This window comes from Lotus japonicus, chromosome 2 (assembly GCF_012489685.1).
Source record: "Lotus japonicus ecotype B-129 chromosome 2, LjGifu_v1.2".
Taxonomy (NCBI): Eukaryota; Viridiplantae; Streptophyta; class Magnoliopsida; order Fabales; family Fabaceae; genus Lotus; species Lotus japonicus.
In genome coordinates, this window is record NC_080042.1 from 66,016,438 (window position 1) to 66,040,092 (window position 23,655).

Consider the following 23,655-nt stretch of genomic DNA (forward strand, 5'->3'; position numbering starts at 1 on the left):
ACACACTTTAAAGTGCGAACAAAACAAGAAACGAGCTGAATCAATCGAGAGTAGTACCTTAGACAGAGGTGAGGGCGAAGCGGATGGCGGCGACGACCGGACCAAGGGACGGTGGAAATGGAGGATGATTGGTTTAGAGAGAAAAAATAAGGATATGGGAGGTGGTGGGGAAAGATGAGAGAAGGAGGTATGAGGAAGAAGGGGTGGTGGGAGGAAAGGGATGGAAAGGGAAAGTTTTCTTTTTGAAGAGGTATTTTAGTCTATTCACCATTTTTAGGGGGTGAAATTAGATGTTGGGGTGGTGGGAATAACAATTACCTAAACTCAAAGCAGAGATGAAAATCTCAATTTCAGTCATAAACACGCAATGGGATACCTGAACATATCAAAGCTAGAGATAAGATCATGTACCCAAACAAGTTTATAATCAGAGGATAGTTGTTTCTGGAGTTTCAAGATTGTTTATACAATACAAGCTAGGCTAATCAATAATCTAAACAAGGAAGAAATTGTTAGAAGTCTCACATTGCCTAGACATATGACATGGATAGTCTTTATAAGGTAGAGCAACCCTCAACTCTTGAGCTAGCTTTTGAATTTAGTTAGACCTCTCAATATCTAATAGAATTGTCAGGCAATGATAGAACACGACAATAATGTTTATGCAGTGGAACATAACCTTAAAGTTACATATAAACCAAGAGTTTCTTTGTGCACGGTTGCAAAAATCTAATTTTACATGTGATTGTAGCTTTAGAAGGTCATTCTTTTTTTACAATTTTGGATCACGTTTATAAATTCTACTTTGACCAATATCTATTATAATTTCTATAATGACGCCATAATAATATTTCAACCATAAATTTATCATTTCTTTGAAAATTCATCCCCTCCCCCATGAAGATATTCATCTAGTCCCTAGAAAATAATTCAAACCCCAGAATCATATTTCAACCAGAAGCTGTCATTTCTACCCCTCACCCCTTCCCCAGAAATTCATCCAAACTCAATCATAACCCAAACCCTAAAATAGATCCAACTCAAACAACATATCCAACAACCCCATCTCAACCCTTCTCTCCCTCTCAATCTCCCTCCACACCTTCCACGACCAATCTAGTAGAAACTCAAACAGCCACAGCCCAACCCCTTTTCATAAGAAAGTTGAAATTGTATAGACTCGTTCACTTTTGAAGCCAAATCAGAAACCGAAACCAATAATCACCATCATGTTCAAATACATGTGAATATAGAAACAAAACAAAATATGCAAACTAAGAATGTGTCACTGTGGTTGGAACCTCAACCGATCGTGATCACCACTCTCTAGCGCACCAAAACCTCCAACAAGCAGCAAAGCAGGAAAAGACAGCTAGCGGTGAGCAAGCAGAGATTGTGATCAACAAGAATGATTATTCAGAAGGAAACCGAAAGAACGACAACATCTTTAAGCTTGCGAACGAGGAAAAGGACCAAAACCTCAAACCCATAGAACATCAGATCCGGTCGATTGTTTCTTGTGGTGCGAGGGAGATGGTGGTGGTCGATCCGGGTGATGAAGATGCATCACTTGCCCTTGTAGTGCTGGAAATTGGTGAAGCCACAAGCTCTGATCGAGAAGTAGAGGGAGGATATAAGCTTAGTCTTGAGAGAGTGGGGGAATCCGAGATTGGCCTTTTCTTCCACCATGAACGCAATCGTAAGAAGGTATTGGAGAGAGAGAGAGAGAGAGAGAGAGAGAGAGAGAGAGAGAGAGAGAGAGAGAGAGGGGTAAATAAATGAAGGTGAGAGGTGGATGAGGGTTTAGATAATGTATTAGATGAAGAGCTCATATGATGTTTTAGAAAGGGAGTGTGGAAGAAGGTCATAATATTAGAAAGGGCTATTACAAAACTTCAAGATCAACTTCGAATCATCGAAGGTATTGCTTGGGATCATACTAGAATTTTCAGTAAATGTAGGCCAAAAGTGTAAAAATAAAGCGATATGAGCTTACACAAGGAAATCCTTGTATACATAAATGAACCCGTAAAAAGAAGTAGAACAAGCTTTGAGTTTATTTTTGGTTAATAACTAACAAGTATTGCTTATAATAAGGAAAAATAAATCAAAAACTACTATGATCATACATGTGCAAGAATTGGTGAACATATCGGTTGGGGAGGGGAAGGTCCAGGGATCAACCTTGAAGGCTATGATTTATTTTTTTGATGTATCAAAAAAACATCTGCAAACAAGCTTTTTTTCGGTTAAGTATAATGAAAAAATCACGTGAACTGCCAGAACTAGGGCACAAACACAAAACATGTTTATAGGAAAAAAAGAAATTAAGTGAGGAGATTTGTTTTATTATCATTCCATTAAATAATAATTTATTAAATTACCCTTAAAAATTAATAGCATCCCTTACCTGTCCTTCACCATTATCTCAACTATCCTTTTCCTTCCTTTAATTTTGGACATACAAGTGTGAAATTTGCATGTTTGAATTAGGTCATCAATTTTTTTGTTTAAAAAACTAGAAATAGCTATTTTCGCACTTATAAGTGTAAAAAATATATACATGACTCGCTCATGTTAAGTGCGAACCCTTCACAGTTATCTTCACCGTCCTCTCCCTTCCTTTAATTTCGCACATGTAAGTGCAAAATTTGCATGTCCTACGCTCTTATATGAGCGAATTAGGGTATCCATTTTTTGTTTGAGTGTAAAAAAAGAGGAAATGAGTATTTTCGCACTTATAAGTGTGAATAATATTTACATGACGCACTCACAATAAGGAGTGTGAAAAGGTAACGGGTGTGTGGGACAGAGAAGAGGAAAGGAGAAAGGTAATGGGCTTTTTTTTATAAATGGTATTTTGGAGTTTATGAAAGTAAAGGGATGTCATAGGAATCAATTGGAGTGACATTAAAAACAATGCCCAAAAAGTGATGCCTATTACCTCAATTGTGTGCGTTGCTGGATCAACGAAAATTAGTGTGCGATTGCACTTGCAGATCGGGGAGAGGGATCGATGAGGAAGAGAAGATTGAAACGTACGATTAGGGGAAAAAAATGTAGAGGGTAATTTTATCAATGTAAAATATTTTAAAAAGTTTTCCGTTCTCTTTCGTTCTAAAACTCGAAATATTAGTAAGGTTTAGATTTACAAAACCTGGTACACAATATTTCCTTCCGAGTTTTAGAACCCGGTAATTAGTTTTTGTTACAAGTTCTTAAACCTGATAAATGCATATTTTAGGAAGGAAAAAAAAAGGTGTCATGTTTAAGAACCCGATATTGAGGCACCACTTCCAAGTTCTTAAACCCGGTAAACAGAATTTGCAACTTTAAATTTGAACAAAGTCTTGGTTATTTGCAGGAACATTATAAACAAGACTAAATCTAAGAAACTAGACATGTTTCCGAATGACAAACACACAGAGCCCAAACATGTTCGTCCCAATGGTGGGGTTTCATTTTTAAGTGTGGACTACACAGATATATTTACGACTCATCAAGTAGTTTTGTTGTCTTAATTTAGTAGTAGTAGAGTATCCAATTGTAATCATTAGGGATAATTATGGAGGTTTGTTTAGAAAACCCTCTTTGACTTTGGGTTGCAAAAGAGTGGAAAGTACAAGTCTCCTTGCCCACAAATAAGCCATGTGTGTGCTGCGATTTCCTCCTCTTGGGGCTATTGCCATTTCTTAGGATTCAACTTTTCCACTTGTGCAAACTGTGACTATGGTTATTTCCTTGTGGATGGATTCCTTTTCGGTTGGGTCACCTACAATAAGATCTTTGGAATGTTGTATTTCAATTCTATTTCTATTTCCTTTTTTTATTTCTTCTTGGATGTTCTTTTTGTGTTTGAGTTTAAACACCCTTTGTGCTCGCTTGAATGCATTTTAGCTTCTAAAAAAATATGCCACCATTAACACTAGAAAATCTAAGTGTTCTTTTAAATTAAAATGAAGAACAAGGAGGGTGGCCAGAGGGTGGTTGTTGAAAGTAATGTGTGGTATACACAACGATGAAGCAACAAAGACATTAGTCAGTCAGGCATACATTGTTGATTAACACGTAAAGAAACGTGTATGGTTGAAGATATGATCATAACAAACATGTTGCTTTCCTTGATACATATGATCATAACAAACACCAAACTCATTTGCCTAGACAATGAGTTCACCTCTGAAGTTAGACATTCATGCCTTAGTCCCTTGGGTTTGATAACTGAAACTTCATTCATGTAATACTTTTGCTCTTTATGTGTGTTTTTTTTAATTGCTCTTTATGTGTGTTTTTTTTTAATTTCCCAAGTTATCTCCATAACCGACAGTCATGAATCTAATCCTCTAAGGCTCTGAGATCACATTAAGTAGGTAAATCCCTCTAGGAATTGAACCCTGAACTAGATGCTTAAGGAACCCAATTATCTACGAATTGTGCTACACCTTGTTGGTCGTTATGTGTGTTTTGAAACACAACAAGAACCTCTCTGCTTTTAGGATTTACACAACCATTTGGAAGAGAATCCATAACAAAATCTAGCGAATTTATCAGCATTTGTTTTTCACTTGGAGAAAGTCCCACAAAAAACTTCGAAGTAGATTATACTACAAAAGTTAAGGGAATGCATGATTGCAGATTTTAAAATCTGTATTTAAAAATTGTTTTCAGATAATGTTTTTGAAAACTGTTTTCTATTAAAAATTGTTTGAATTAAATGTTTTCCAACATTACAAAAATTGTAATTTGAAAGCTAAAAGCTGAAACAGAAAATATCTTTTAGTTGTTCAGGTATTTTAGTTTTAAAAACTGAAATTGAGAACTGTTTTCGAAAACCGTTTTGGAAAACAACCAGGTTTTTAAATTTTTCAGTTTTTAAAAGTAGAAAACAGTTTCAAAAACTGTAATCAAGGATTTAACAAACAAGTATGATATCACCAAAACATCACATGGGGATATAAGGATTTAACAAGTTCAAAAATGATTACAACTCCTTAGGTAATGGTTGTAGCCTTTGAATCTCAATAAAAATCTGAGTAACTTCAGGAAAATCATAACATACATTTCAAATATTTCAGATTTAGACTATGCATGTTAGAACATAAAAAACGCAAAGATCTGCCTTGTGACAGTCTTGTAATTGTCTCAACTTCACCAATTAAAAGCTTAAAGGAAAGAAAAGAGCATAATCTCATGACTGATCCTCCCATCTGCTTACACGCCCTCATGGCTCCAATAGCAGCTTTGGCTACCAGATGCATGATTAACGAGGTTCCACAAATGTTGTCCCCTGTCAATGAATCGAATTGCAAGTATTAAAAGAAGTACTCAAAATTCTCACATGTGTAGCTCAATGTTCAAAATACAATCTAAATGAAAAATAATAATGTGAAATAATATTGATATCACACTCACTCTAGGAAAAACTGAACCAAGGAAGAAGTATTTCTTTTCTGTTGGGGACAAAATCAACGATTGATGTGAGAAATCAATTTTCGCGCACTGCACATAGAGATCCAACGCAAAAAATTCTCATATAAACAAAGTAAAAATGACAATTGATCATGCTAGTCATTTATAAACATATCCAGACAACAACATGCAACTCTACTAAAACTAGAACTAAGTATAAACAGAAAATAAAGGAAAAGTGTAAGCTAATCACATTTCTATGTCCATGTGCATTCTTGTTTGAGTCCCTAAGTTGTTGCATGTTGAAATGCATGTATATATATTCAAAAAGATAACCAGATATAGATAAGTTGGCTCACCAGTTTTTTGCTAAGTAGATGCTCGTAAAGTTTGTTGGACTTGGATAGGGTGTTTAAGAACACGTAATATACGGGTCTACTCAAACTGCTGCATTTAAATATTACTAGAATATAAGTGAAGAGTAATGTTAATTAAAATAAATAGTGTTATGCCATGAAAAAGTTTACCACTTTGTATAATTTACGGCCTTCTCAGGCAAGAAGTTACTTATCTCTAATCTGCTTGACCATTGAAGGGTAAGTCTGCAGAAAGCAACAGAAGTAGATAATTACATGTGTGTATTAGAAACTCACCTAACATTTTTGCTAATTTTTGCTTGAGAATCAAGATTTTATTGGAAAACATCCCACCTTGTAGAAATGCTTGACATCAGATTGGATGTACAGAAACTTAGGTAAATGTACTTGTAATTGTGAGCTTTGATAGAAACCAGAAATTGTAGATGTATTATTGAAGAACCCTAATCCCTAATTTGGGAATTAGAGCAAGTTACATGAAAGAGATGCCAAACACTTCCAAAACCTAGGGAGAAACCCAATGTTCTCCCTAAACCCCAATTCCAACAGAATACAAAAGATACTCACTAACTCTCACTCACTCTTATTTATAGGCTACAAGCCTCAATAACCTTCTAACTAATCCCTTATCAACTACTAACAATACTTATCTACTAACTATCTAAACCCATGTACCTATCAATACTCCCCCCCCCCCCCCCCCCGAAAATTCACCTTGTCCTCAAGGTGAAGGACAAGATACAGGCTTCAAAAACAGCAGCTAATTAAATCCAAAATGCAGCCATGCCAACAATACGAAAGTGACAATCCCAGTGTCCACCCGGATCCAAAATATCCCACCAGGATCCCATTACTCAAACTGCAAAGAATACACCCTGCCTGAAGTGTTGGGCCTGTTCTTCAAATAATTGGCACAGTTCATGGTGCTGTCCTGCACCAATAGGAATAGCAAGCAAGAAAAATCTTCAAATGCAAACCCCTCCAAGTTATAGTGTCCCAAATCACCTTGATACCCAATGCCTGCTATAGTCTCTCCAGGAATTGGTGAAAGCAAGTCCCCCTCCAACCTGAAAATTCATCTTGTCCACAAGGTGAAGGACTTTCGATTCCAGTTGAAGCAAACAGGTTGAAATAGCACTCCAATTCTGTCCTTGCCTCCAAATCAATACATGGAACTCAGCACTTTGGAAAGCTATGCGTTGAAACCCAGTAACAGAATCAGCTGAGACATTTGGTTGACATGATCGAGCACTTGTTTGCCAATGGGATAGAAATTCTGGAGCTGAATACAACTCCACCCGCTCAAGTGTAAAATTCCTGAAGACTCTGTGATCTGAAATAGAGAACAATTACTCCACAAAGCCAATGGTGACAAAGATAGCTTCCTATAAAAAACCCACCAGTTCTCAAGTCGACCAGCAACACTAACATCTCTGAACAATTGGTATAAAGTGTTGAACCAATCATCTGAATTACTGTTATAAATTCTGCCATGGTCCCTTAACCTTTGATGTAACAAGCTGATAGAAAAAATAATGTCATGCTTCTTTCCTGTAGCAAGTTGGAAATGGCCTAAACTAGCAGTAAAAGCTTCAACATCCCATTTTATTGTACTACAATGGCCTTGTTCCAATCTAACAAAAATATTATATGCATATCTATGTCCCATTTCACAATTGATGGTGAAGTATAATTTTGACAAAGCAACACTACCTTCTTCATTGCCCCCATTTGTAGTCAACACCATAATTCCAGCAAAAACTTGAAAGTCACCAAAATCTCTCACCCTCAGCATTTGCAATTTCCCTTGTGACTCTGTGCAATGATTTTAAATCCCTGCTGACTCAAGTGAATGGGTAGATTGGGTTTTAACCCCAAAGCAGAAAAGTTGGCCCAACAAGCGAAATTGTCTCCACCATTCTGTTGTAAAACCAAATTTACAGGTGTCACTGTTTTCTGCCAACACATACTGGTTACCTCCAAACCATTCTGACACATCAGAAAGAACCCACCTGACTCTCCAATCTTCTTCAAGCTTGCTATCGGGAGCTTATTCTTCGACAGTTTTCTAACCCAAGCCTCTGCTCCACGAATTTGTGTTGTGCGACCTTCCCAAAGGCACACACTGTTGATCTGCCCTTCCCGTAATGTTGATTCTACCAACGCTGCTGTCCCCTTTTCCTCCCTGGTAGAGCTTGAATCCGGTGGTTCAGGCGGTGGATGTTTGAGCAGTGATTTCAACTTTTCCATCCCATCCCCTTTCCTGCGTCGAACCCTAAATCAGCGTTTAGGGAAAGAACAGTGAGATCGTCCTTCTTTCCCCCTCGAAGGTTTCGCATCTGGATTTCCGCCATTGGCGAACCTTCTCGCCGCTGCTGAACGAAAACGGCCACCCCTGTTCCGTCCTGCACGTGCATCTTCTTCATCGAGAGACCCATGGTAAATTTCTCTGCTGCCGATTGACTCCACGACGCCACCGTATATCTCACTCTCACCCCACCACGCCTCATCTCGAAGATCAGGTTTTTCACCTTTTCTGAACCGGGTTCTGATTCCTTTCGCAAAGCCTCCGTCGCTACTCGTTCTTCCTCCGCCGCTTCAAGATTGGGTTTCCGCCTCTCCTCAAACGTCAATACTTCCTCTGCTTCAGATGTTTGCACACCCACCGTACTGTCTCTCTCTTCTTCTGGTGAAGTCTCCGATTCACCCTCTGTTCCAAGATTGGTATTCTGAAACGCAGAGGTTGAGCCTTTCTCTGCTTCAGAAGTTTGCCCAGCCACTGCTGCGACTTGCTCCTCTTCCGCGGCGGTCTCAGTTCCCTTCAACAACGCCGCGGTTGCCGCTGTTCTCTCCGCCTCCATTGCCGCCTCTGATTCTTGCCTTACTCGTTCCCTCTGTTTTCTCCTCTCTTCAAGTTCTCGCAACCTATTCTCCAATCTTGAGATTTCTTTCTCAAGATCAGGGTTTGCAATGAATTGTACCCCTAATTTCTTCGTAACTGCTACAAGAAATAACTCGTTCTTCGCTGTTATGGCTTCAAGCGACTCCATTCTCGCCATGCTCCTTGTCTCTTCCATAACGCAGCAAGGAATTTGTGGTTCAGGCACCAGATCGGTGCTCTGATACCAATGATAGAAACCAGAAATTGTAGATGTATTATTGAAGAACCCTAATCCCTAATTTGGGAATTAGAGCAAGTTACATGAAAGAGATGCCAAACACTCTTCCAAAACCTAGAGAGAAACCCAATGCTCTCCCTAAACCCCAATTCCAACAGAATACAAAAGATACTCACTAACTCTCACTCACTCTTATTTATAGGCTACAAGCCTCAATAACCTTCTAACTAATCCCTTATCAACTACAAACAATACTTATCTACTAACTATCTAAACCCATGTACCTATCAAGCTTAAATTTTTTGGTTGATAGTTATTGATTATAAGGAGTGAAATAAGTAAAATTAGGTATGTTGATTTAAGAAATTTAACACTAAGTTTTTGTTTGAAAATTTAGGATTGGGCAATAGAGGATTCACTTACGAGAAGGGTGGCGTTGCTTTACTGAAGGCCTGTTTCATGTGGAGAAAAAGGGGAAAATTTCAGATATTTTTCAGTCAAATTTACTCAGATTAAAACAATGTGTATTTCTCAATTAATTAGACATTCTATGCAGGCAATATTTTATCATACCTGCGCTTTAATAAGAGATACATGATTCGGCTGAAACTTTGCAGCTAAAGATCCCTAGATGCATAAAAGAAAATATTCAATAGTACAAATAATATTATCACATTATGATGCTCTTTTATCAAATAAAGAATTTAGCAAGTCAATATACCTCCCATGTTTGCACATAGTCTTGGAGATCCGAAAGAGATGGAGGAGGCAAAAGTTGTCCCGGATAAATTGTTGGAGCCATTCCGGGCATAGGAGGAACCGAAGTGGTTGGTCCCATTGGAGGAGTATTGAGTGGACCATAAGAAGTCATAGTAACATGTTCTGTAGGTTTTCCTGAAAAATTCCCCATTGGTCCTCTAACATATTGACTAGTTGCATCATGTAACACTGGGACCACTGGTGCTGAGTTTGGTTGAAACTGCATGGGTGAGTTTTCTACTGCACTAGGAATCATGGAACTACCAAATGAAGCATCATAATGAAATTGACGAGGGTCATCTTGATCAACAATCCCCAATCTACTTGATATGCTTGTCATACCAAGTTGGGGATGACATGCTTGTTGCATTGGTCCTGCTGGCAATCAGGAACAAAATCAGAAAAAATGAGGGGGGGCAAGAAATTCACACATCTACAAAGTTAACAGTCAAGAGTTGAAAAAGTAACTATAAAATTTTTACAAGGGGACAAATACTATTTGAATTATAGTGGCGAATGCCCATTTAATCCCAACCTTGGTCCGTCCATGATGGCGATGGACTTGAAGGGTATTGAGGTACTGAGAAAGCAGAAGTTGAATAGTTTTTTGAGCTGATAACATGGTTCTTTGTATTCTTATCTCTTCTCGGAGTCAAAGTTTGAAGTAGTCTTGTTGAAGATCCTTGTTCAGTAGTGAAAGTGGGTTCAGCGTTGGCTACAACTTGTCCTGACATGTTTACTTCTGAATTTGCAGTCAAGTCCATGTTCGAAGTTTGGTTATTTGATATATTTTGTGAAACAACTCTCAATGTCGGTTCCAATTCAGTTTCAACAGTTTCAATGGCCTCCACCGGAACATTTTTCTCAGTATGCATTCTTTGCTCTTCTCTAACAGAATTGTTGATGACAGTAGAGTTAAGTTCATCTTGATGAAAAAGATTTTCTGGAATGCCATCTTCCAATGCTGTAAATGTCTTGGGTTTTTTACTTGCTCTCAAAAAGTCATTCTCAGCACCCAGATCAGGCACAATATCATCAAAATGATTCATTGGGTACTCAAAGCTAGGGGAAGATGCATGCATATAATTTGTTGCATTTGGGAAAACCAGGGGTGACTCCTGAAAAAGAATTGATATATAGCATCTTAGTACTAGGCAAACCATAAATAAATAAATCCAAAGGGTGGAATACACTGCAATATTAAACTCAAATGTAAAATTTGAGTTATTTTACCAAACAAAACATAAATGTAATAGAGGGCTGCACATACATTTCTCAAAGCATTGGGATCTTCAGTGATTTGATCACCCATGGTTACTTGATGCGCTGAGGATTGACCTTCTGAAAATAATAAACAAAACAAAAGAAGAACAAGTGAATTTAAAAAAAATATATATATATATATACTAGAAGTGAACTAGTTAAAGTTTTCCATAAAAGCTTAGACTATAAACAATATTCCATAGCTAAATATACATGGTATCTGTAACCAGCAATAACGATTACGAAGAAAGAGTAAAATAAGCTTAGCTTTTAATGTGTTTTTGTCAACTATTGTTATAGATGTACATGGAGAGAGATACAAAGTAGTTGAACATAGTCGAAGTTTTATGAAAAAAAAGTAGGCAACAAACTAAATTAATAAGGAAAAGTGAGAATGAGAAGATTGAGAGATAATCAATGATGTCTCATACACACATGCACATAGAGAGATAAAGAGGGATAAATAACTGAAAGCTACAGGTGATAATGCTAGGTTGTGAAACTGTAGTTAGTGTGTTGATTGATTCTACACCTCTTTGTGCAGGTAAGGTCACCATTAAGTTTTCATGAAGGGCAACATGTGCCTCCTGAAAGTTTCTTGATAATAAAACAATATACTGATTAATTCCATAATTGGGGATAGAAGAATTTTCCATTGAAGAAACATTATTCCCCTGCAACAAAAGAAAAACAAGTCATATACTCATAAAAACATATATATATATATATATATATATATATATATATATATAAGTACTTAGAATACTTCTCTAAACTGGAAACATAGCAAGTAATTCATTGGAAAACAATTTTTAATGTGATTAACCTATACATTTAACGTGCACAAAGTCTTAGGCAGACCAAAGAATCCGATTAAAACCTTTATATGCTATATTGATTGGTAGTTATTAGGAGTTATTTTTTAATAAATCAGTTACAAATTCAGTAATTGTAATTAAGTCGGTTATGCTCAGTTATGACTATGTAATTGTCTAATAAATACTTCAGTTTTCTATTAAATTGATGAGATGATTGATATTTTTCTCTACTTTCATTCTACTACTCTTGATATGGTATCAGAAGTAATACTCGCTTCTGCATAAGCTCCCGTAACCATTTTCATTCCCTCTCGGAGTACCCATGTTTGTTAATTTGATCTACATATTGTGTATATGATCAATGCCAATAGTCACTAGAAAACATCTCTAATGATTAAATAGGAACTTTTGTGATCAAAATCGTCACATTAATATTTCTGCTATAGTGATTTAGTTTGCTGTTCAATAGGCATGATGATATGCACCTTACAGGAGCTTTAAAAATATGGTATTAGTGGAAGGATGTTATATATGAGAGATAAAAATCTACCTTATTGAATATTGCTCTGAAAATTAGAGATTCATTAGGAGTTATCACTGATAGGGACACAGATAGCTGCATATAGAGACATAAACATGGTCAATACAAATATAAAAGTTATGATGATCAAGCAAAAGAGAGAGGTAACAAAAAAGGAGAAACAAGGCTCTGATATATCACCTGGACAAACATTTTAGCCACTTCAAGGAAATCAGCCATACAATCCTTTTCATGTGGGCCAACAACTTGTCCTTCTCGAATGGAAGGCATAGACACTAACATTCTCCTAGGAATTGGGTCACCAGCAGTCACCAGAAGGCAGTGTCTTTCTGCACTGTTGTATTCTTCTTTTGTCATTATGTAATTAAAGGGTTTCAAGAACATCTGGTGAGGCCAAGGTTTAGATTGTTAATCAATAAAATGTAAATAGAAAACAGAGAAGAATGTGAATTGATTCAATAGTAAAAAACTAACTGGTAAAAAGGAGTTTCACCAGTTTTATACACATGATGATGGAGTAGGATACATTACAACTGTTTGAATACTACCATAGATATGAAGTACTTAGTAACTTCCTCGAGGAGTTAGCAGTTCATCAACTTAATTAGTTGAAGAAGATGACTCATCAGCTGAATTGTTGAGTTGGTTAATATTAATCATTTCATTTTTTCGTAGTTGAATGCAAGTCACACAAGTAAAATAGTTAAAATAATAATTATATAATAAGAGGTAAGCATAATATGTGTTTACGTACCATTAAAGCCTCAGCTAGGCCATCTGCCATGGTATATTGATCTTGACTATTTCCATTGAAAGATAAACTCGATAGAGCTTGTAAAAATCTATTCACATCTTTTGTCCATTCGACAAATCTGACGGTGTAACCTGTATGTTGAATACAAAAGAAACAGAGTTAGGATTTGTTCCCTCATAAAAAACATATATATGTTGCGGCAAACCTTTCCTATGAAGGGTCTCATCTATACATAATGGGTGCTTCCAAAAGAGATGGTACAAATAAATGACATTTTGTATCACTATTGCAGATAGTAATAATAAATGCACAAACTTGATGTATTCCTTGCACAAAAAGACATATAATAGAAAAAAAATAAAAAACGCATGCCTGCATCAAAGTTTGTATTATAGTGTAGTAATCCAAGATAAGCTCCCTGTTACACAACAAGTGACACATGGTTACACAAATGAATTTCACATCGAGACTTGAAAACCACACCATATTTGCATACTTTCATACCAAAACATATTAGTGTAGGACTAATATGTAATTATAGATATTTTTGTTTCCAGTGAGTTATTGGACAATTGATATACGTGCATAGGAAAAATTAAAAAGTTTAAACTATTTTTAATAAAAAAAATTCAACTTCTAAAATTACCTCTTCATCGCAGTTAATCAAGAAGCGCCTGCATGATTAACAAGGAAGCAAGTAACAAATAAGAATAAATTTAATTTACAAGCTATTATATTTTAAACTTTAGATTGAGCAAAATAAGTCATCAATAGTTTAATCATAAAACATTGGTTTTCCTTTTGACTCTATAAACTAATGATGCAAAGACAAAATGAAACTAATTAAACTTTGGCGTGATAACCAGGTTGCCTTACATTTTTTTTCGAAAGCAAAATATCAGTGGTACACAACCCTCTTCTAAAGGGATCAAAAAATAAGCAAAGCCGGCAACAACCTAACCCACAAGAACGATAGCCAAAAACCAACAAAGCATCATAGGTGAAACAAACTACCAGATCCAGCAGACAAACACCCAAAGCACCTCGAACAACCCAAAAACCCTCAAAGACCCCCTAACACAAACCAAGCCCCCAAAACACTACCTCTGAATACCTAAGAAGAGGATAATACCTAAACACTACCTTTGAATACCTAAGAAGAGGATAAGACCTAAGAAGAGGAGCGCGCATTAATCTGAGCTGCAATCTGGTATAGTGCCACGTATTGAGGTGGATTGTCATTTTATCCATGAGAAGCTTCAACAGAACAAAATATCCACTTCTTATGTTAGGGCATGTGATCAACTTAAAGAAGTCTTTACAAAGGCTATGAATGGGGTGCGTAATGATTAATATTTATGCTCCAGCTTGAAGGGGACTGTTAGCAACCATATGTACTTTAAGTGCGTATTATGAACGACATGTTGTACTATTTGTAACCTGATAATATATATGTGAGGGAGGCTGCACCTAGCAGTGTATCCCATTACAATATCTCATTCTTTCTCTCTCTCCTCCCTCTCTCTCTCTCTCTCTCTTAGTCTTTTCTCTTTCTACAAACATCAACAACAAAAACAACCACAATGACAACAATAACAACAACAACAAACAAACAAACAACGCCCAAGCTTACACATATTTTCTCATGATAAAAAACTTACCAATAATCATATCATATACAATTTTTATAAAATTTTATAAGATAAATTTTAACATGAAAAATCTTCATCTCTTACACAAAGGTTTGGGGAAAGAGGAACCTCTAGAAATCAAGAGTGCATATGATTTTATGTTTGAAATTCAAAAAACAAATAATCCAATGAAATATATGCCATAAAATTAGCAAGAGAATGAGTCCCTAACCGTCATGCATGTCTGAAACTAATTATATTTCCCTATTTTCTATTCCTCTTTTTCTCTCGAATGAAAAAAAGAGGCACATACAAAATTTTATTTTTTATATTCATGATTCAATTCATCACAAAAGAAAGATCCAGATAAAAATCGATGATGTCAATATCATGCATGTATATAAATTAACGGAACTACAGCCTGTGTTCATATATGTGTGTAGAAAATGACTGTGCATGATATGAACAACAAGAAGTGTCAAACCTGACAATCTTTTCAAGATATTCTGAAACAATGTGTGGCCAGTGAGGCCTCAAAGCTGCGTTTCCGTCAACAACGATGCTCAACCACTTCTTGGTCACCATTGATGAGACAGGCCTGAAGAGAAACAGTTGCAGAGAGAAAGAAAGTAAAAAAAAAAAAGAGAAAAATAATTGTTATGCATTATTTAAAGCCAAATTTTTTACCAGCTTGTAGATGTGTCTATGGCAGGTAGTGCGAATATCTTTGAAGACCGCCCGTGGTTTGATTTTGGCCCATAGATTGGTTTGCCCTGCTTCAGCTGTTGTGAAAAAACAAAGTTAGTTCCAGTTAATTCCAATTTGACCAAAAGCAGCCCCGTCGAACATAACCGTTCAGTCAAGCCATTCAAACAATAGATAAATAGATCATTAATTTGACATTAAGACTTGAAAAGATCATTAATATCTGGTCAAATTGATATGAATCAGTTTAAATTAAGTTCTAGGCACATAAAATCATTCAAAAAGGAGAAAAACAATATTCAAACATTGGTCCCCAATTTTGAAGCAGTTATATTTTCTTCTTGGTAACGAGTTTAACCTTTTTATTTACTTTTAAATATTTATACAATATAAACTTAGAGTGTGTTTGGATGTGAGATTTAATTAAGGGACGTGTTTGTTGAGATGATTTAAATTTTTTCAATCCAACATACCTTAAATGGATATTAAATGGCATAATTTCAAAAATACTATGTAATTTCATAGGGTGATTTCCTAACTCAAAATAGTATGTGTCAATTTCCAATCTTTGAGACCTAAAATTCTCATTTCTTACCCTCAACCTGCTAAATACTCTTCATTTAGTTTATTAAATATTTATCAAAAAAAAAACTTTAAAAATAAGAGTAATTAAGATACCTCATTTTAATTTTTCAGAATTTTAAATTTCTTAAAATTGAAGTTGACTCATCCAGACAAATGGTAAAGATATTATATCAAATGGTAAGACTGAATATATAAAAATATTAATTTATCATAAATTAATTTCACTAGTATGTTAATATATTACTTAATACACTATAAATTAAATTTAAAAGGATAAGTACTAAATTGTATTAATTAAAATAAAATTGTCATTAATTAAAAACTAGATTTATAAAATAAAAATAAAAATATATATAAAAATTAGTAAAATATTGAATACCTATTTGTTCATGTTCAATAAAGGAGAGTTCTCTTTAAATAAAATATTTCTTATCTTTTCCTTTGATAGAATTTACAAATAAAACGATGAAATATTATCAATAAAACACGGGTTAAATATGTTTATGGTCTCTGACTTATACACCTAACAAGACAGACTTTTTTTAGTCCCCGACAAATTGTTGGATTTAAAAGGGTCTCCCTGAGGTCATACTGCTTATTTTGCATTTGTATTTATTAATAATCAGTCCACGTAGGCGTCCATGCAGACATATTACATCTGCTTTGGTCCCTACTAAATATCTTTTATCAAATTTAATCAATCTCCCTCTCATAATCATCTCAAAACCCAAAAATTCATCACAAAACCCAGAAATTCTTCTCTTCTTCTTCCTCCTCCTCCTCCCACTCCCATCAAGCACCACCACCACCACTGAAACCCCCACACAACACCACCAACCCCAAACCCCCTTACCTAACACCATCTTCAATCGTCTCCTCCCAAATCCCATTGTGAGCTGCAAACAGGGTGAATGCCCAAATCAGCAATCCATGTTCAGCGGCATTGGATGAGGCCATTGGGTCAACATGGCGAGAACCCATTGGCGCATTGAGTGTTTACAGTTCACACATCCTCGTCGAGTGGCCATCTCCGTTCACAAAGACAACTGATACTTGAGTATCATGTAGTTCGGAAACTCCTTTAAGACCTTAAGGTGGCAAAAAGTGTCATGCTTGGACTCATTATAATCCGGAATAGGACTTGATGAACCATTAACCTTAGTGGATTCAAAATTCCCCAGAGTGATCGTGGGTGATTGTGGATGGTCAGAATAATCTCCCACCTCAGAAGTACACGCAACATTCTGACTGGTGAGTCTTGCTCCTCAACAGTTTCCTCTCTGGATACCCTTTCACCAAATTTCTGAAGCAAGGCTAGAATCAAAGAATTCCACGAGAGAGATGGAGTGCAACGACGTACAAAAAGATACCAATGAAACACTTCCGCTTCCATGCAGAGGAAGGCAAATGATATCTCCCCCTCCTCCTTCACCTGAAAGACTTCGAAACATATTTCAGCTCTAGCCATCCAAGATAAAGGGTCCACCCCATCAAACCTCAGAAACTCGACCTTCCTAGTCCAAAAACAAGGCTCTGGAACCTCAGGTTTTTGCAACCTCTCCATCTGTTACAACAAATCAGTCAAAATTCTTTGCGTCGGATTTTGTCCCTCTTTGAGGTCCGAGAGGTCCCTTTCGATATCAGCCATATTACCCTCTAAGTTAGAGATGCGAGTTCATGATGTTCGAGATAGTGAACAGCAGTGGTGCTCAAAGACGATGGGCAGCGGGGTGGGTGACGGCAGCAGCGGCACGCAAACGACGCAGAGGCGGTGAGATGAATGGTGCAGTGGGTGGAACTATGCGTAGAGGGAAATGCGTAAACAGAAAGGTGTGCAGAGATGGATTGCCCACCGAAGAGGGAAAACTTGCTGATCTGAAGTAGTTGAACGCACAATAGGTGCGAAGCAAAAAATAAGGGACAGACCAGATCTGGGCGCAAAGTTGGGGACTGCGAAACAGAAAACATTAGTTTTGGGCAGTAAGGCGGTGGTGGCGGCTTGGCAAGCGGCGTCGGAGGCTGATGGTCGTGATGCAGAAACCAATCCCACAGGTTTGTGTGCGGCTTTGTGGAGTGGGAAGTGGGAACCCACGAACGGCGACTTCCTGGAGCGGTGTGACAGCGGACATAAGCGGCAGGGCCGATGCCGTGGAGTTGGTAGGTGGCGTTGGGTTGTGGGGGCAAGGGCAGATAATGTGGGGCAGCGGCGGTGGTGGCTGTGAGGGTGTGTGGCGGGGCTGGGTTATGCAGAAGAAGGCAGAGCAGACCAAATGTTAGGGTTGGAAATCCCTAACCGCCAAACAGGACATAGTTGTCATTTTCTAAATTTAAAAGGCTAAAATATGTTTTTAGCCCCTGGCTTTAAAAAAGGAATCTAATTAGGACATTGTAAAAAAATCCTTAGCAATAGATCCCTTAAAAAGTTTTTGTTTGCAACCCATTTATGACACACGTCATTAATTTTGACTTGGACAACGACCATGTGTCATTTTAGTAATCCTAGGTGGAATTTTTTCTCCACCTGTTATTTTTTTAATTATTTCCAGCATCTTCTTCCACTTTCATTCTCTTCCTCTTCCCTCTTTCATCATCTTCTTCTTCCCCCTCCCACCGCCACAACCACTAACACCACCCACCGCCACCACCCAGCCACATCACCTTCATCCTCTTCCTCTTCCTCTTTTCATTCGCCTTCACCTTCCCCTAAATCTTCATCCTCATCCTCCTCCCACCCACCCACCCACCACCTCTTCGTCTTCTCTATCAAACTTTTTTCCTTTCCAACAACCTCACCTCATACATACATCCTTCTTAGCCACTGAAGAACCAGACCACATCCTTCTCCACCAAGATTTATGTCTTCACCATCATCACTTAAGCCATCACCCAAAATTAAACCCAATATTAAACCCATCAATTCCCCCTTCAACTTCTAAATAGATCCAAAAAATATTTGACAAATATCTACTGAACTTCTGTTATTCATCGACTATCCCAATCAAATATCAAATAAGCAACAGAACTTATAACTAGATGTTGATAACAGATGAAAAAGTTATATTGACTTCAACCCTCGGTCTGCTCTCTCAAAATTTAACCTCTTTAATCTCCAAACCTCACCATCAACAAATACCTCGAGAACAAGATTGACGAGTGCAATCAAACCACCACCACAACCACCTCCTCCATCAAACCAAGTCCAGAACGGAGGACCCGCGGAACGCAGATCTGGGTTAGTCGACGCACGAAACACGGATCTGGGTTGTTTGACAGTTCCAAGTAGGAGAATGACTGAATGAGTGAAGGGAAGAAATGGGTTTCACGCTTCATTTTATTCTGGAACCTGAAAGTAAAGTTCTGAGGTTGTTATGCGAAAGCTTGAGGCTTGGCAGAGGTGGAGTGGCTCGATGGTGGGGATGAGCGTTTCACAGTGGATTGTTTCGGCGGTGGAGGACAAGGGTCGTCCCCTTCTGGGGATGGCTTGTTCTTTGGAAGAGTGTCTAACTCGCACTTGCGTTTCAATGGCAATGGCATTTTGCCGGTGGTTATTGTGGTGGTAGGGAGGACGAAGAAAAAATTGAAGGTGGTTATGGTGGTTATGGAGATGACTGGCGGTTGGAGGGAGGAGGAAGAAGACGATGATGAAAGAGGGAAGAGGAAGAGAATGAAAGTGGAAGAAGAGGCCGGAAATAATTAAAGAAAGTAACATGCGGATATAAACTCCAAGTAGGATCACTATAATGATACATGGATGTTGACCTAGTTAAAATTGATGATGTGCCATCAATTGGATCTACTACAAACAAATAACATTTTTAGGGATCTATTGCTAAGGTATAAGGACCTAATTAGATTCCTCTTTTAAAACTAGGGACCAAAAACATATTTAAGTCAATTTAAAATACTTTTATTAATTCTGAAAATAAGAACCAAGAAGGTAAACCTTCTTAACAAGGGAAATCCATTACAAGGTATAAACCTTTTAACTCAATAATCAATTGTTTGCCTCCCCTAGTGGCAATATGATAAGAACCTTGGGAGAACCACACCACAAAAGCTACCTGTTGTAGTTGGAGAGCCCAAAGCCTTATAAACCCCACATTAGAATCCCATACTTCCAATGTGGGACCCCATACCTTGCAATTGGGTTCCTAACACAATACTCCTATTTATAATAATCTACTCTATTAAGGATAATATCTTAAAATAAGAGATAGACTCTCCAAATTAAATATTAACTGCTGAAATAAAAGATAGAAATAACCTATACCAAATAAACTAAATCCTTAAAATTTAGGATCCTAACAGAAACAGATTAGGATTATGAGCCACTGGCCTAGCCAGCTGTCAAAGTTGTGTCATATGAGATGTATGTCTATTATTAACACGCCAGAGCTGGAATAGATGTAGAACTGAATGAAGATGTGGTTGTGGAGAAATGGGGGGTATTTAATTGGATTATCTACCCGTTGCGGATGCAAAACAAATAGCATTTATTTGAGCATTTAGGGCATTTTTTAGTTCCAACAAGCATGTATCCAAACAGGCTCTATTTAAGTCCAAAACTGGCCATCTAAAGCTCACTGATCCAATACTCAACAGCAAACACACGCACAAAATGACACTATAGTATCAAAAATAGAACAAACAGAAGCAGAAGTACACACCTCAGGTTATGCTTGTTGCAACTCTCAATAACGGAGATATTTGGTGAATTATATATTGAACTTTCTCCTAGCATCTTGGTGAAAACTCGTCTTTGAGAATCACAATACAGAGGGAATTCACATTTGCATAAACCTGCGGCCTGCCCTAACCTGGCACATACAAGAAGTTATTTTAACATAAGAAGTTTTACAGATGAAAAAAAAATCATGGAATAAACAACTCTCTATTGACTATTATAAGTGAATGGTTGCAGTGACTAACATCTCTTAAGATTACAATATTCTGAAATGTATATTATTCTGTGAAAGTCTAGGTCCATTGTATCATAATTCATGAAAATATACTAAATTACTAATTAGAAAAATTGTATCTTTGTACTTCTTACACACTATAAAAAATTAATTCCGGTGTGATTGAAACACAGTTTTCAACAAATGCTTTTTTTTTAAAGCTAAATCCTTATTATTCCATTCAACTAATAAAACATCGAAATTCATTATAAAGCAAGTTTGTCTATGCATTATCTTTGCTTCCAACATAAATAGCTTAGTTAGGGAAAATATTACACCAATAAGTTCTTGTACCTTCACTCAATAATTTATATTTTTTGATTAGTTGGTTCATGACAAAAAACAATGAAGAACCATGAGCATAATTGTTCCTAGTGTTATCAAATATCCTCCCTGGCCCCACCATGACAGAATCTCACGGCAGAATTCCAGCAAGCCGCCATGGCCAATATCCTACCATAATTCACCACCAATAATTCTCAAATATGGCCTGGCCTGTTTCTGGCTTTCCACCATTAACAACACTTATTGTTCTAAAGTTGTTTGTAAATCAGGTGTTTCCATTTTTCAAAAAATTATTGGATTTAAAGGAATATTGTACAAGACAATTGCAGCCTATATATATCAACTGATAATTTTAAATAAAATAGAAGAGAACAAAATAAAGATAGCGAAAGTACATATGAAAAGCCAAACATCAAATTGAGTGTCATGACAGCATATGTGGGAGCTACTAAAATAATATGGGATTAATTCCCTTATGAATGAAATATTTTTATTTTTTTCGGTTGGGCTGAACAACTAGATACTGAATCATTAAAAAAAATGATACTAAGGGGTTTAATGTGATGTCTATAGCCAAACAAACAAACAAAAACCATGATATTCAAGAACCTTTCGAAATGTGGAAGATACCCTTCTTGAAGCCCTTCTTATGACTCTTCCAAACACACATGACTTTAGATAAGGTTCGCTATCACAGAACAGATGTACAGAGCCACCGACTGGTGGGATTAAATGATGTAGCCAATATCTTAATTTGACCAATGTTGTGAGTGCATTAAAAGACCATGTTTCGGATTTAAAGTGTACCCTTATTAAATTCACAGCACGCACTCTAACTCGAAGAGCTCAATGTGCAGGGCAGCATAAGGAAATACAAATTGTCTTATTAACAAAAAAGAAAAAGAATAAAACACATAATGAATCTACATATCTTACATGCAGAACTCTCAAATAGGGATGTTTCAAAAAATGACATATTTTGTAAAATTTATATTGAAGATTTGATAAAGTTTCCAGCAACCTCATTAACAAAAAGAAGGGTTTTCTCCTGCACTCTCATGCTTTTTAAGATTTTCTCAGCATTATAATTCTTGAATAAAATCTTAAAATGATGACAATCTCAGACCACGATAGCATAATAGGATCTGAAATGCAACAATTTATTTAAGCATGTAAAAGCAGGGACATCATAATCATTTCTAAAACATCAACCTCGTGGTGTGGAATGTGATGATGCCATCCATAACATGTTTCTCCAGACAAGAGTAGCAAAGATCGAAGGGGAGGATAGATAGCCATCATCAGGACTTTCTTCTTTTGTGACAGTACTTGAGGCATCTCTAGGAAACCAATCACCATTTCCATATCTTCTGAACTCCATTATACAAGGATGAAAATTAAATCTTCAAATGCAGATTGGGTGTCTACATGACGGGACAAACCCACTTCAGGTGGGTACTCATTTACCTGCAACATTAAAACTCAGAACATCAAACCAAAATAAAAATGTTTACATCTGAAATCATCAGATGGTCTTCAAGTACTATTAACAAATCACTTAAAAAATAAATTCTCATGAATGAACAAATAAAAGCATTTCATTATTGGGCATTGATTTTGGTACCATCCTCACACATTCTCTCAGCACACAAATCTACCGCACTTATGTTCGCGGGAACCAATTACACACCGCAAACATAAGTGCCGAATACCAGTAATACATCCCGCAATCATAAATGCCAAAAAGGGGACAGTACGAGAATGTAAAAGGGCGATACCAAAACTAATGCCCGAAATTATTAGATTAAAATTTCAAGTACAGTAGTAAGTTAGCATACCATAAGTTGGTCGAAAACTATTCTACCGCCACCCTCGAAAGCCGGACACAATGATATTAACATTCCTAGTCTGCACAGCCAAATAAAGTAGAAAGGAGAGTCTAGATTAATCAATATTCTCTCACATTACGCAGCAACATTACACAGCAATGTAAATTTGTTATCATCATGAACACAAATATCCAATTAATCTCGAATAAGATCATAAGTTGTATCAAAAGAATCATTAGTTTAGGTACAACAGAAAGGAAATCACAAATTATGAGAGAGAAAAAACCAATAATCCTTGAAATTCACTCACCTCATAACGAAACTCATAACCATAGTCAATAGAGCAATGCCAATTCCTTCAAAAACAGAAAGGTTAGAGCTCAATTCACCATCACTCTTAGGAAAACCCATCTATATATATGTCAACAACAATCGATAGATTTCAATGTGAATTGGCTCAAATCACTGAAAAACTAGCATGAATTCACACGAACACGCCCTTCAGCTATAAAGGGTAGGCATCAAGTTCAGATTTTTTCGTCGATTGTGGGGAGATTTTCCAAGCGCCGTTTCTGCCCGTAAGCGTTGAACAGAAACTCTGAGAAAATAAAAATGCAACCAC

At 36.8% G+C, this 23,655-nt stretch overlaps 1 protein-coding gene across 3 annotated transcripts; it reads right to left on the reverse strand.

Moving 5' to 3' along the window:
- Positions 1-4,931: 4,931 nt before the first annotated feature.
- On the reverse strand, positions 4,932-23,655 carry LOC130738925 (mediator of RNA polymerase II transcription subunit 25-like). 3 transcript variants are annotated; one of them, XM_057591110.1, is made up of 21 exons: positions 23,344-23,655; positions 23,043-23,112; positions 22,417-22,671; positions 20,629-20,778; positions 15,359-15,453; positions 15,156-15,269; positions 13,687-13,714; positions 13,413-13,458; positions 13,041-13,171; positions 12,467-12,670; positions 12,296-12,361; positions 11,460-11,601; positions 10,935-11,005; positions 10,200-10,782; positions 9,627-10,042; positions 9,479-9,532; positions 9,329-9,357; positions 5,937-6,011; positions 5,769-5,853; positions 5,413-5,499; positions 4,932-5,287 (listed from the first exon to the last, which is right to left on the reverse strand). In XM_057591110.1, the coding sequence occupies exons 6-21, from the start codon at positions 15,254-15,256 to the stop codon at positions 5,261-5,263; spliced, it is 2,145 nt and encodes a 714-aa protein (XP_057447093.1). In that variant the 5' UTR covers positions 15,257-15,269; positions 15,359-15,453; positions 20,629-20,778; positions 22,417-22,671; positions 23,043-23,112; positions 23,344-23,655; the 3' UTR covers positions 4,932-5,260. The 3 variants fall into 3 exon arrangements, with proteins under 3 accessions (XP_057447093.1, XP_057447092.1, XP_057447091.1); XM_057591109.1 differs by having other exon boundaries at positions 5,769-5,856; positions 9,627-10,039; positions 23,344-23,654; XM_057591108.1 differs by having other exon boundaries at positions 5,769-5,856; positions 23,344-23,653.

What these genes read in the sequence shown, in the direction of transcription:
- LOC130738925 (XM_057591108.1), bottom strand. Translation starts at nt 15,256, where the DNA reads ATGGTGACCAAGAAGTGGTTGAGCATCGTTGTTGACGGAAACGCAGCT. An exon ending in ATCCCAATGCTTTGAGAAAT is followed by an intron (nt 10,783 to 10,934) that starts GTATGTGCAGCC and finishes ATTCTTTTTCAG; the next exon opens with GAGTCACCCCTGGTTTTCCC. An exon ending in GCCGTAAATTATACAAAGTG is followed by an intron (nt 5,857 to 5,936) that starts GTAAACTTTTTC and finishes ATTTAAATGCAG; the next exon opens with CAGTTTGAGTAGACCCGTAT.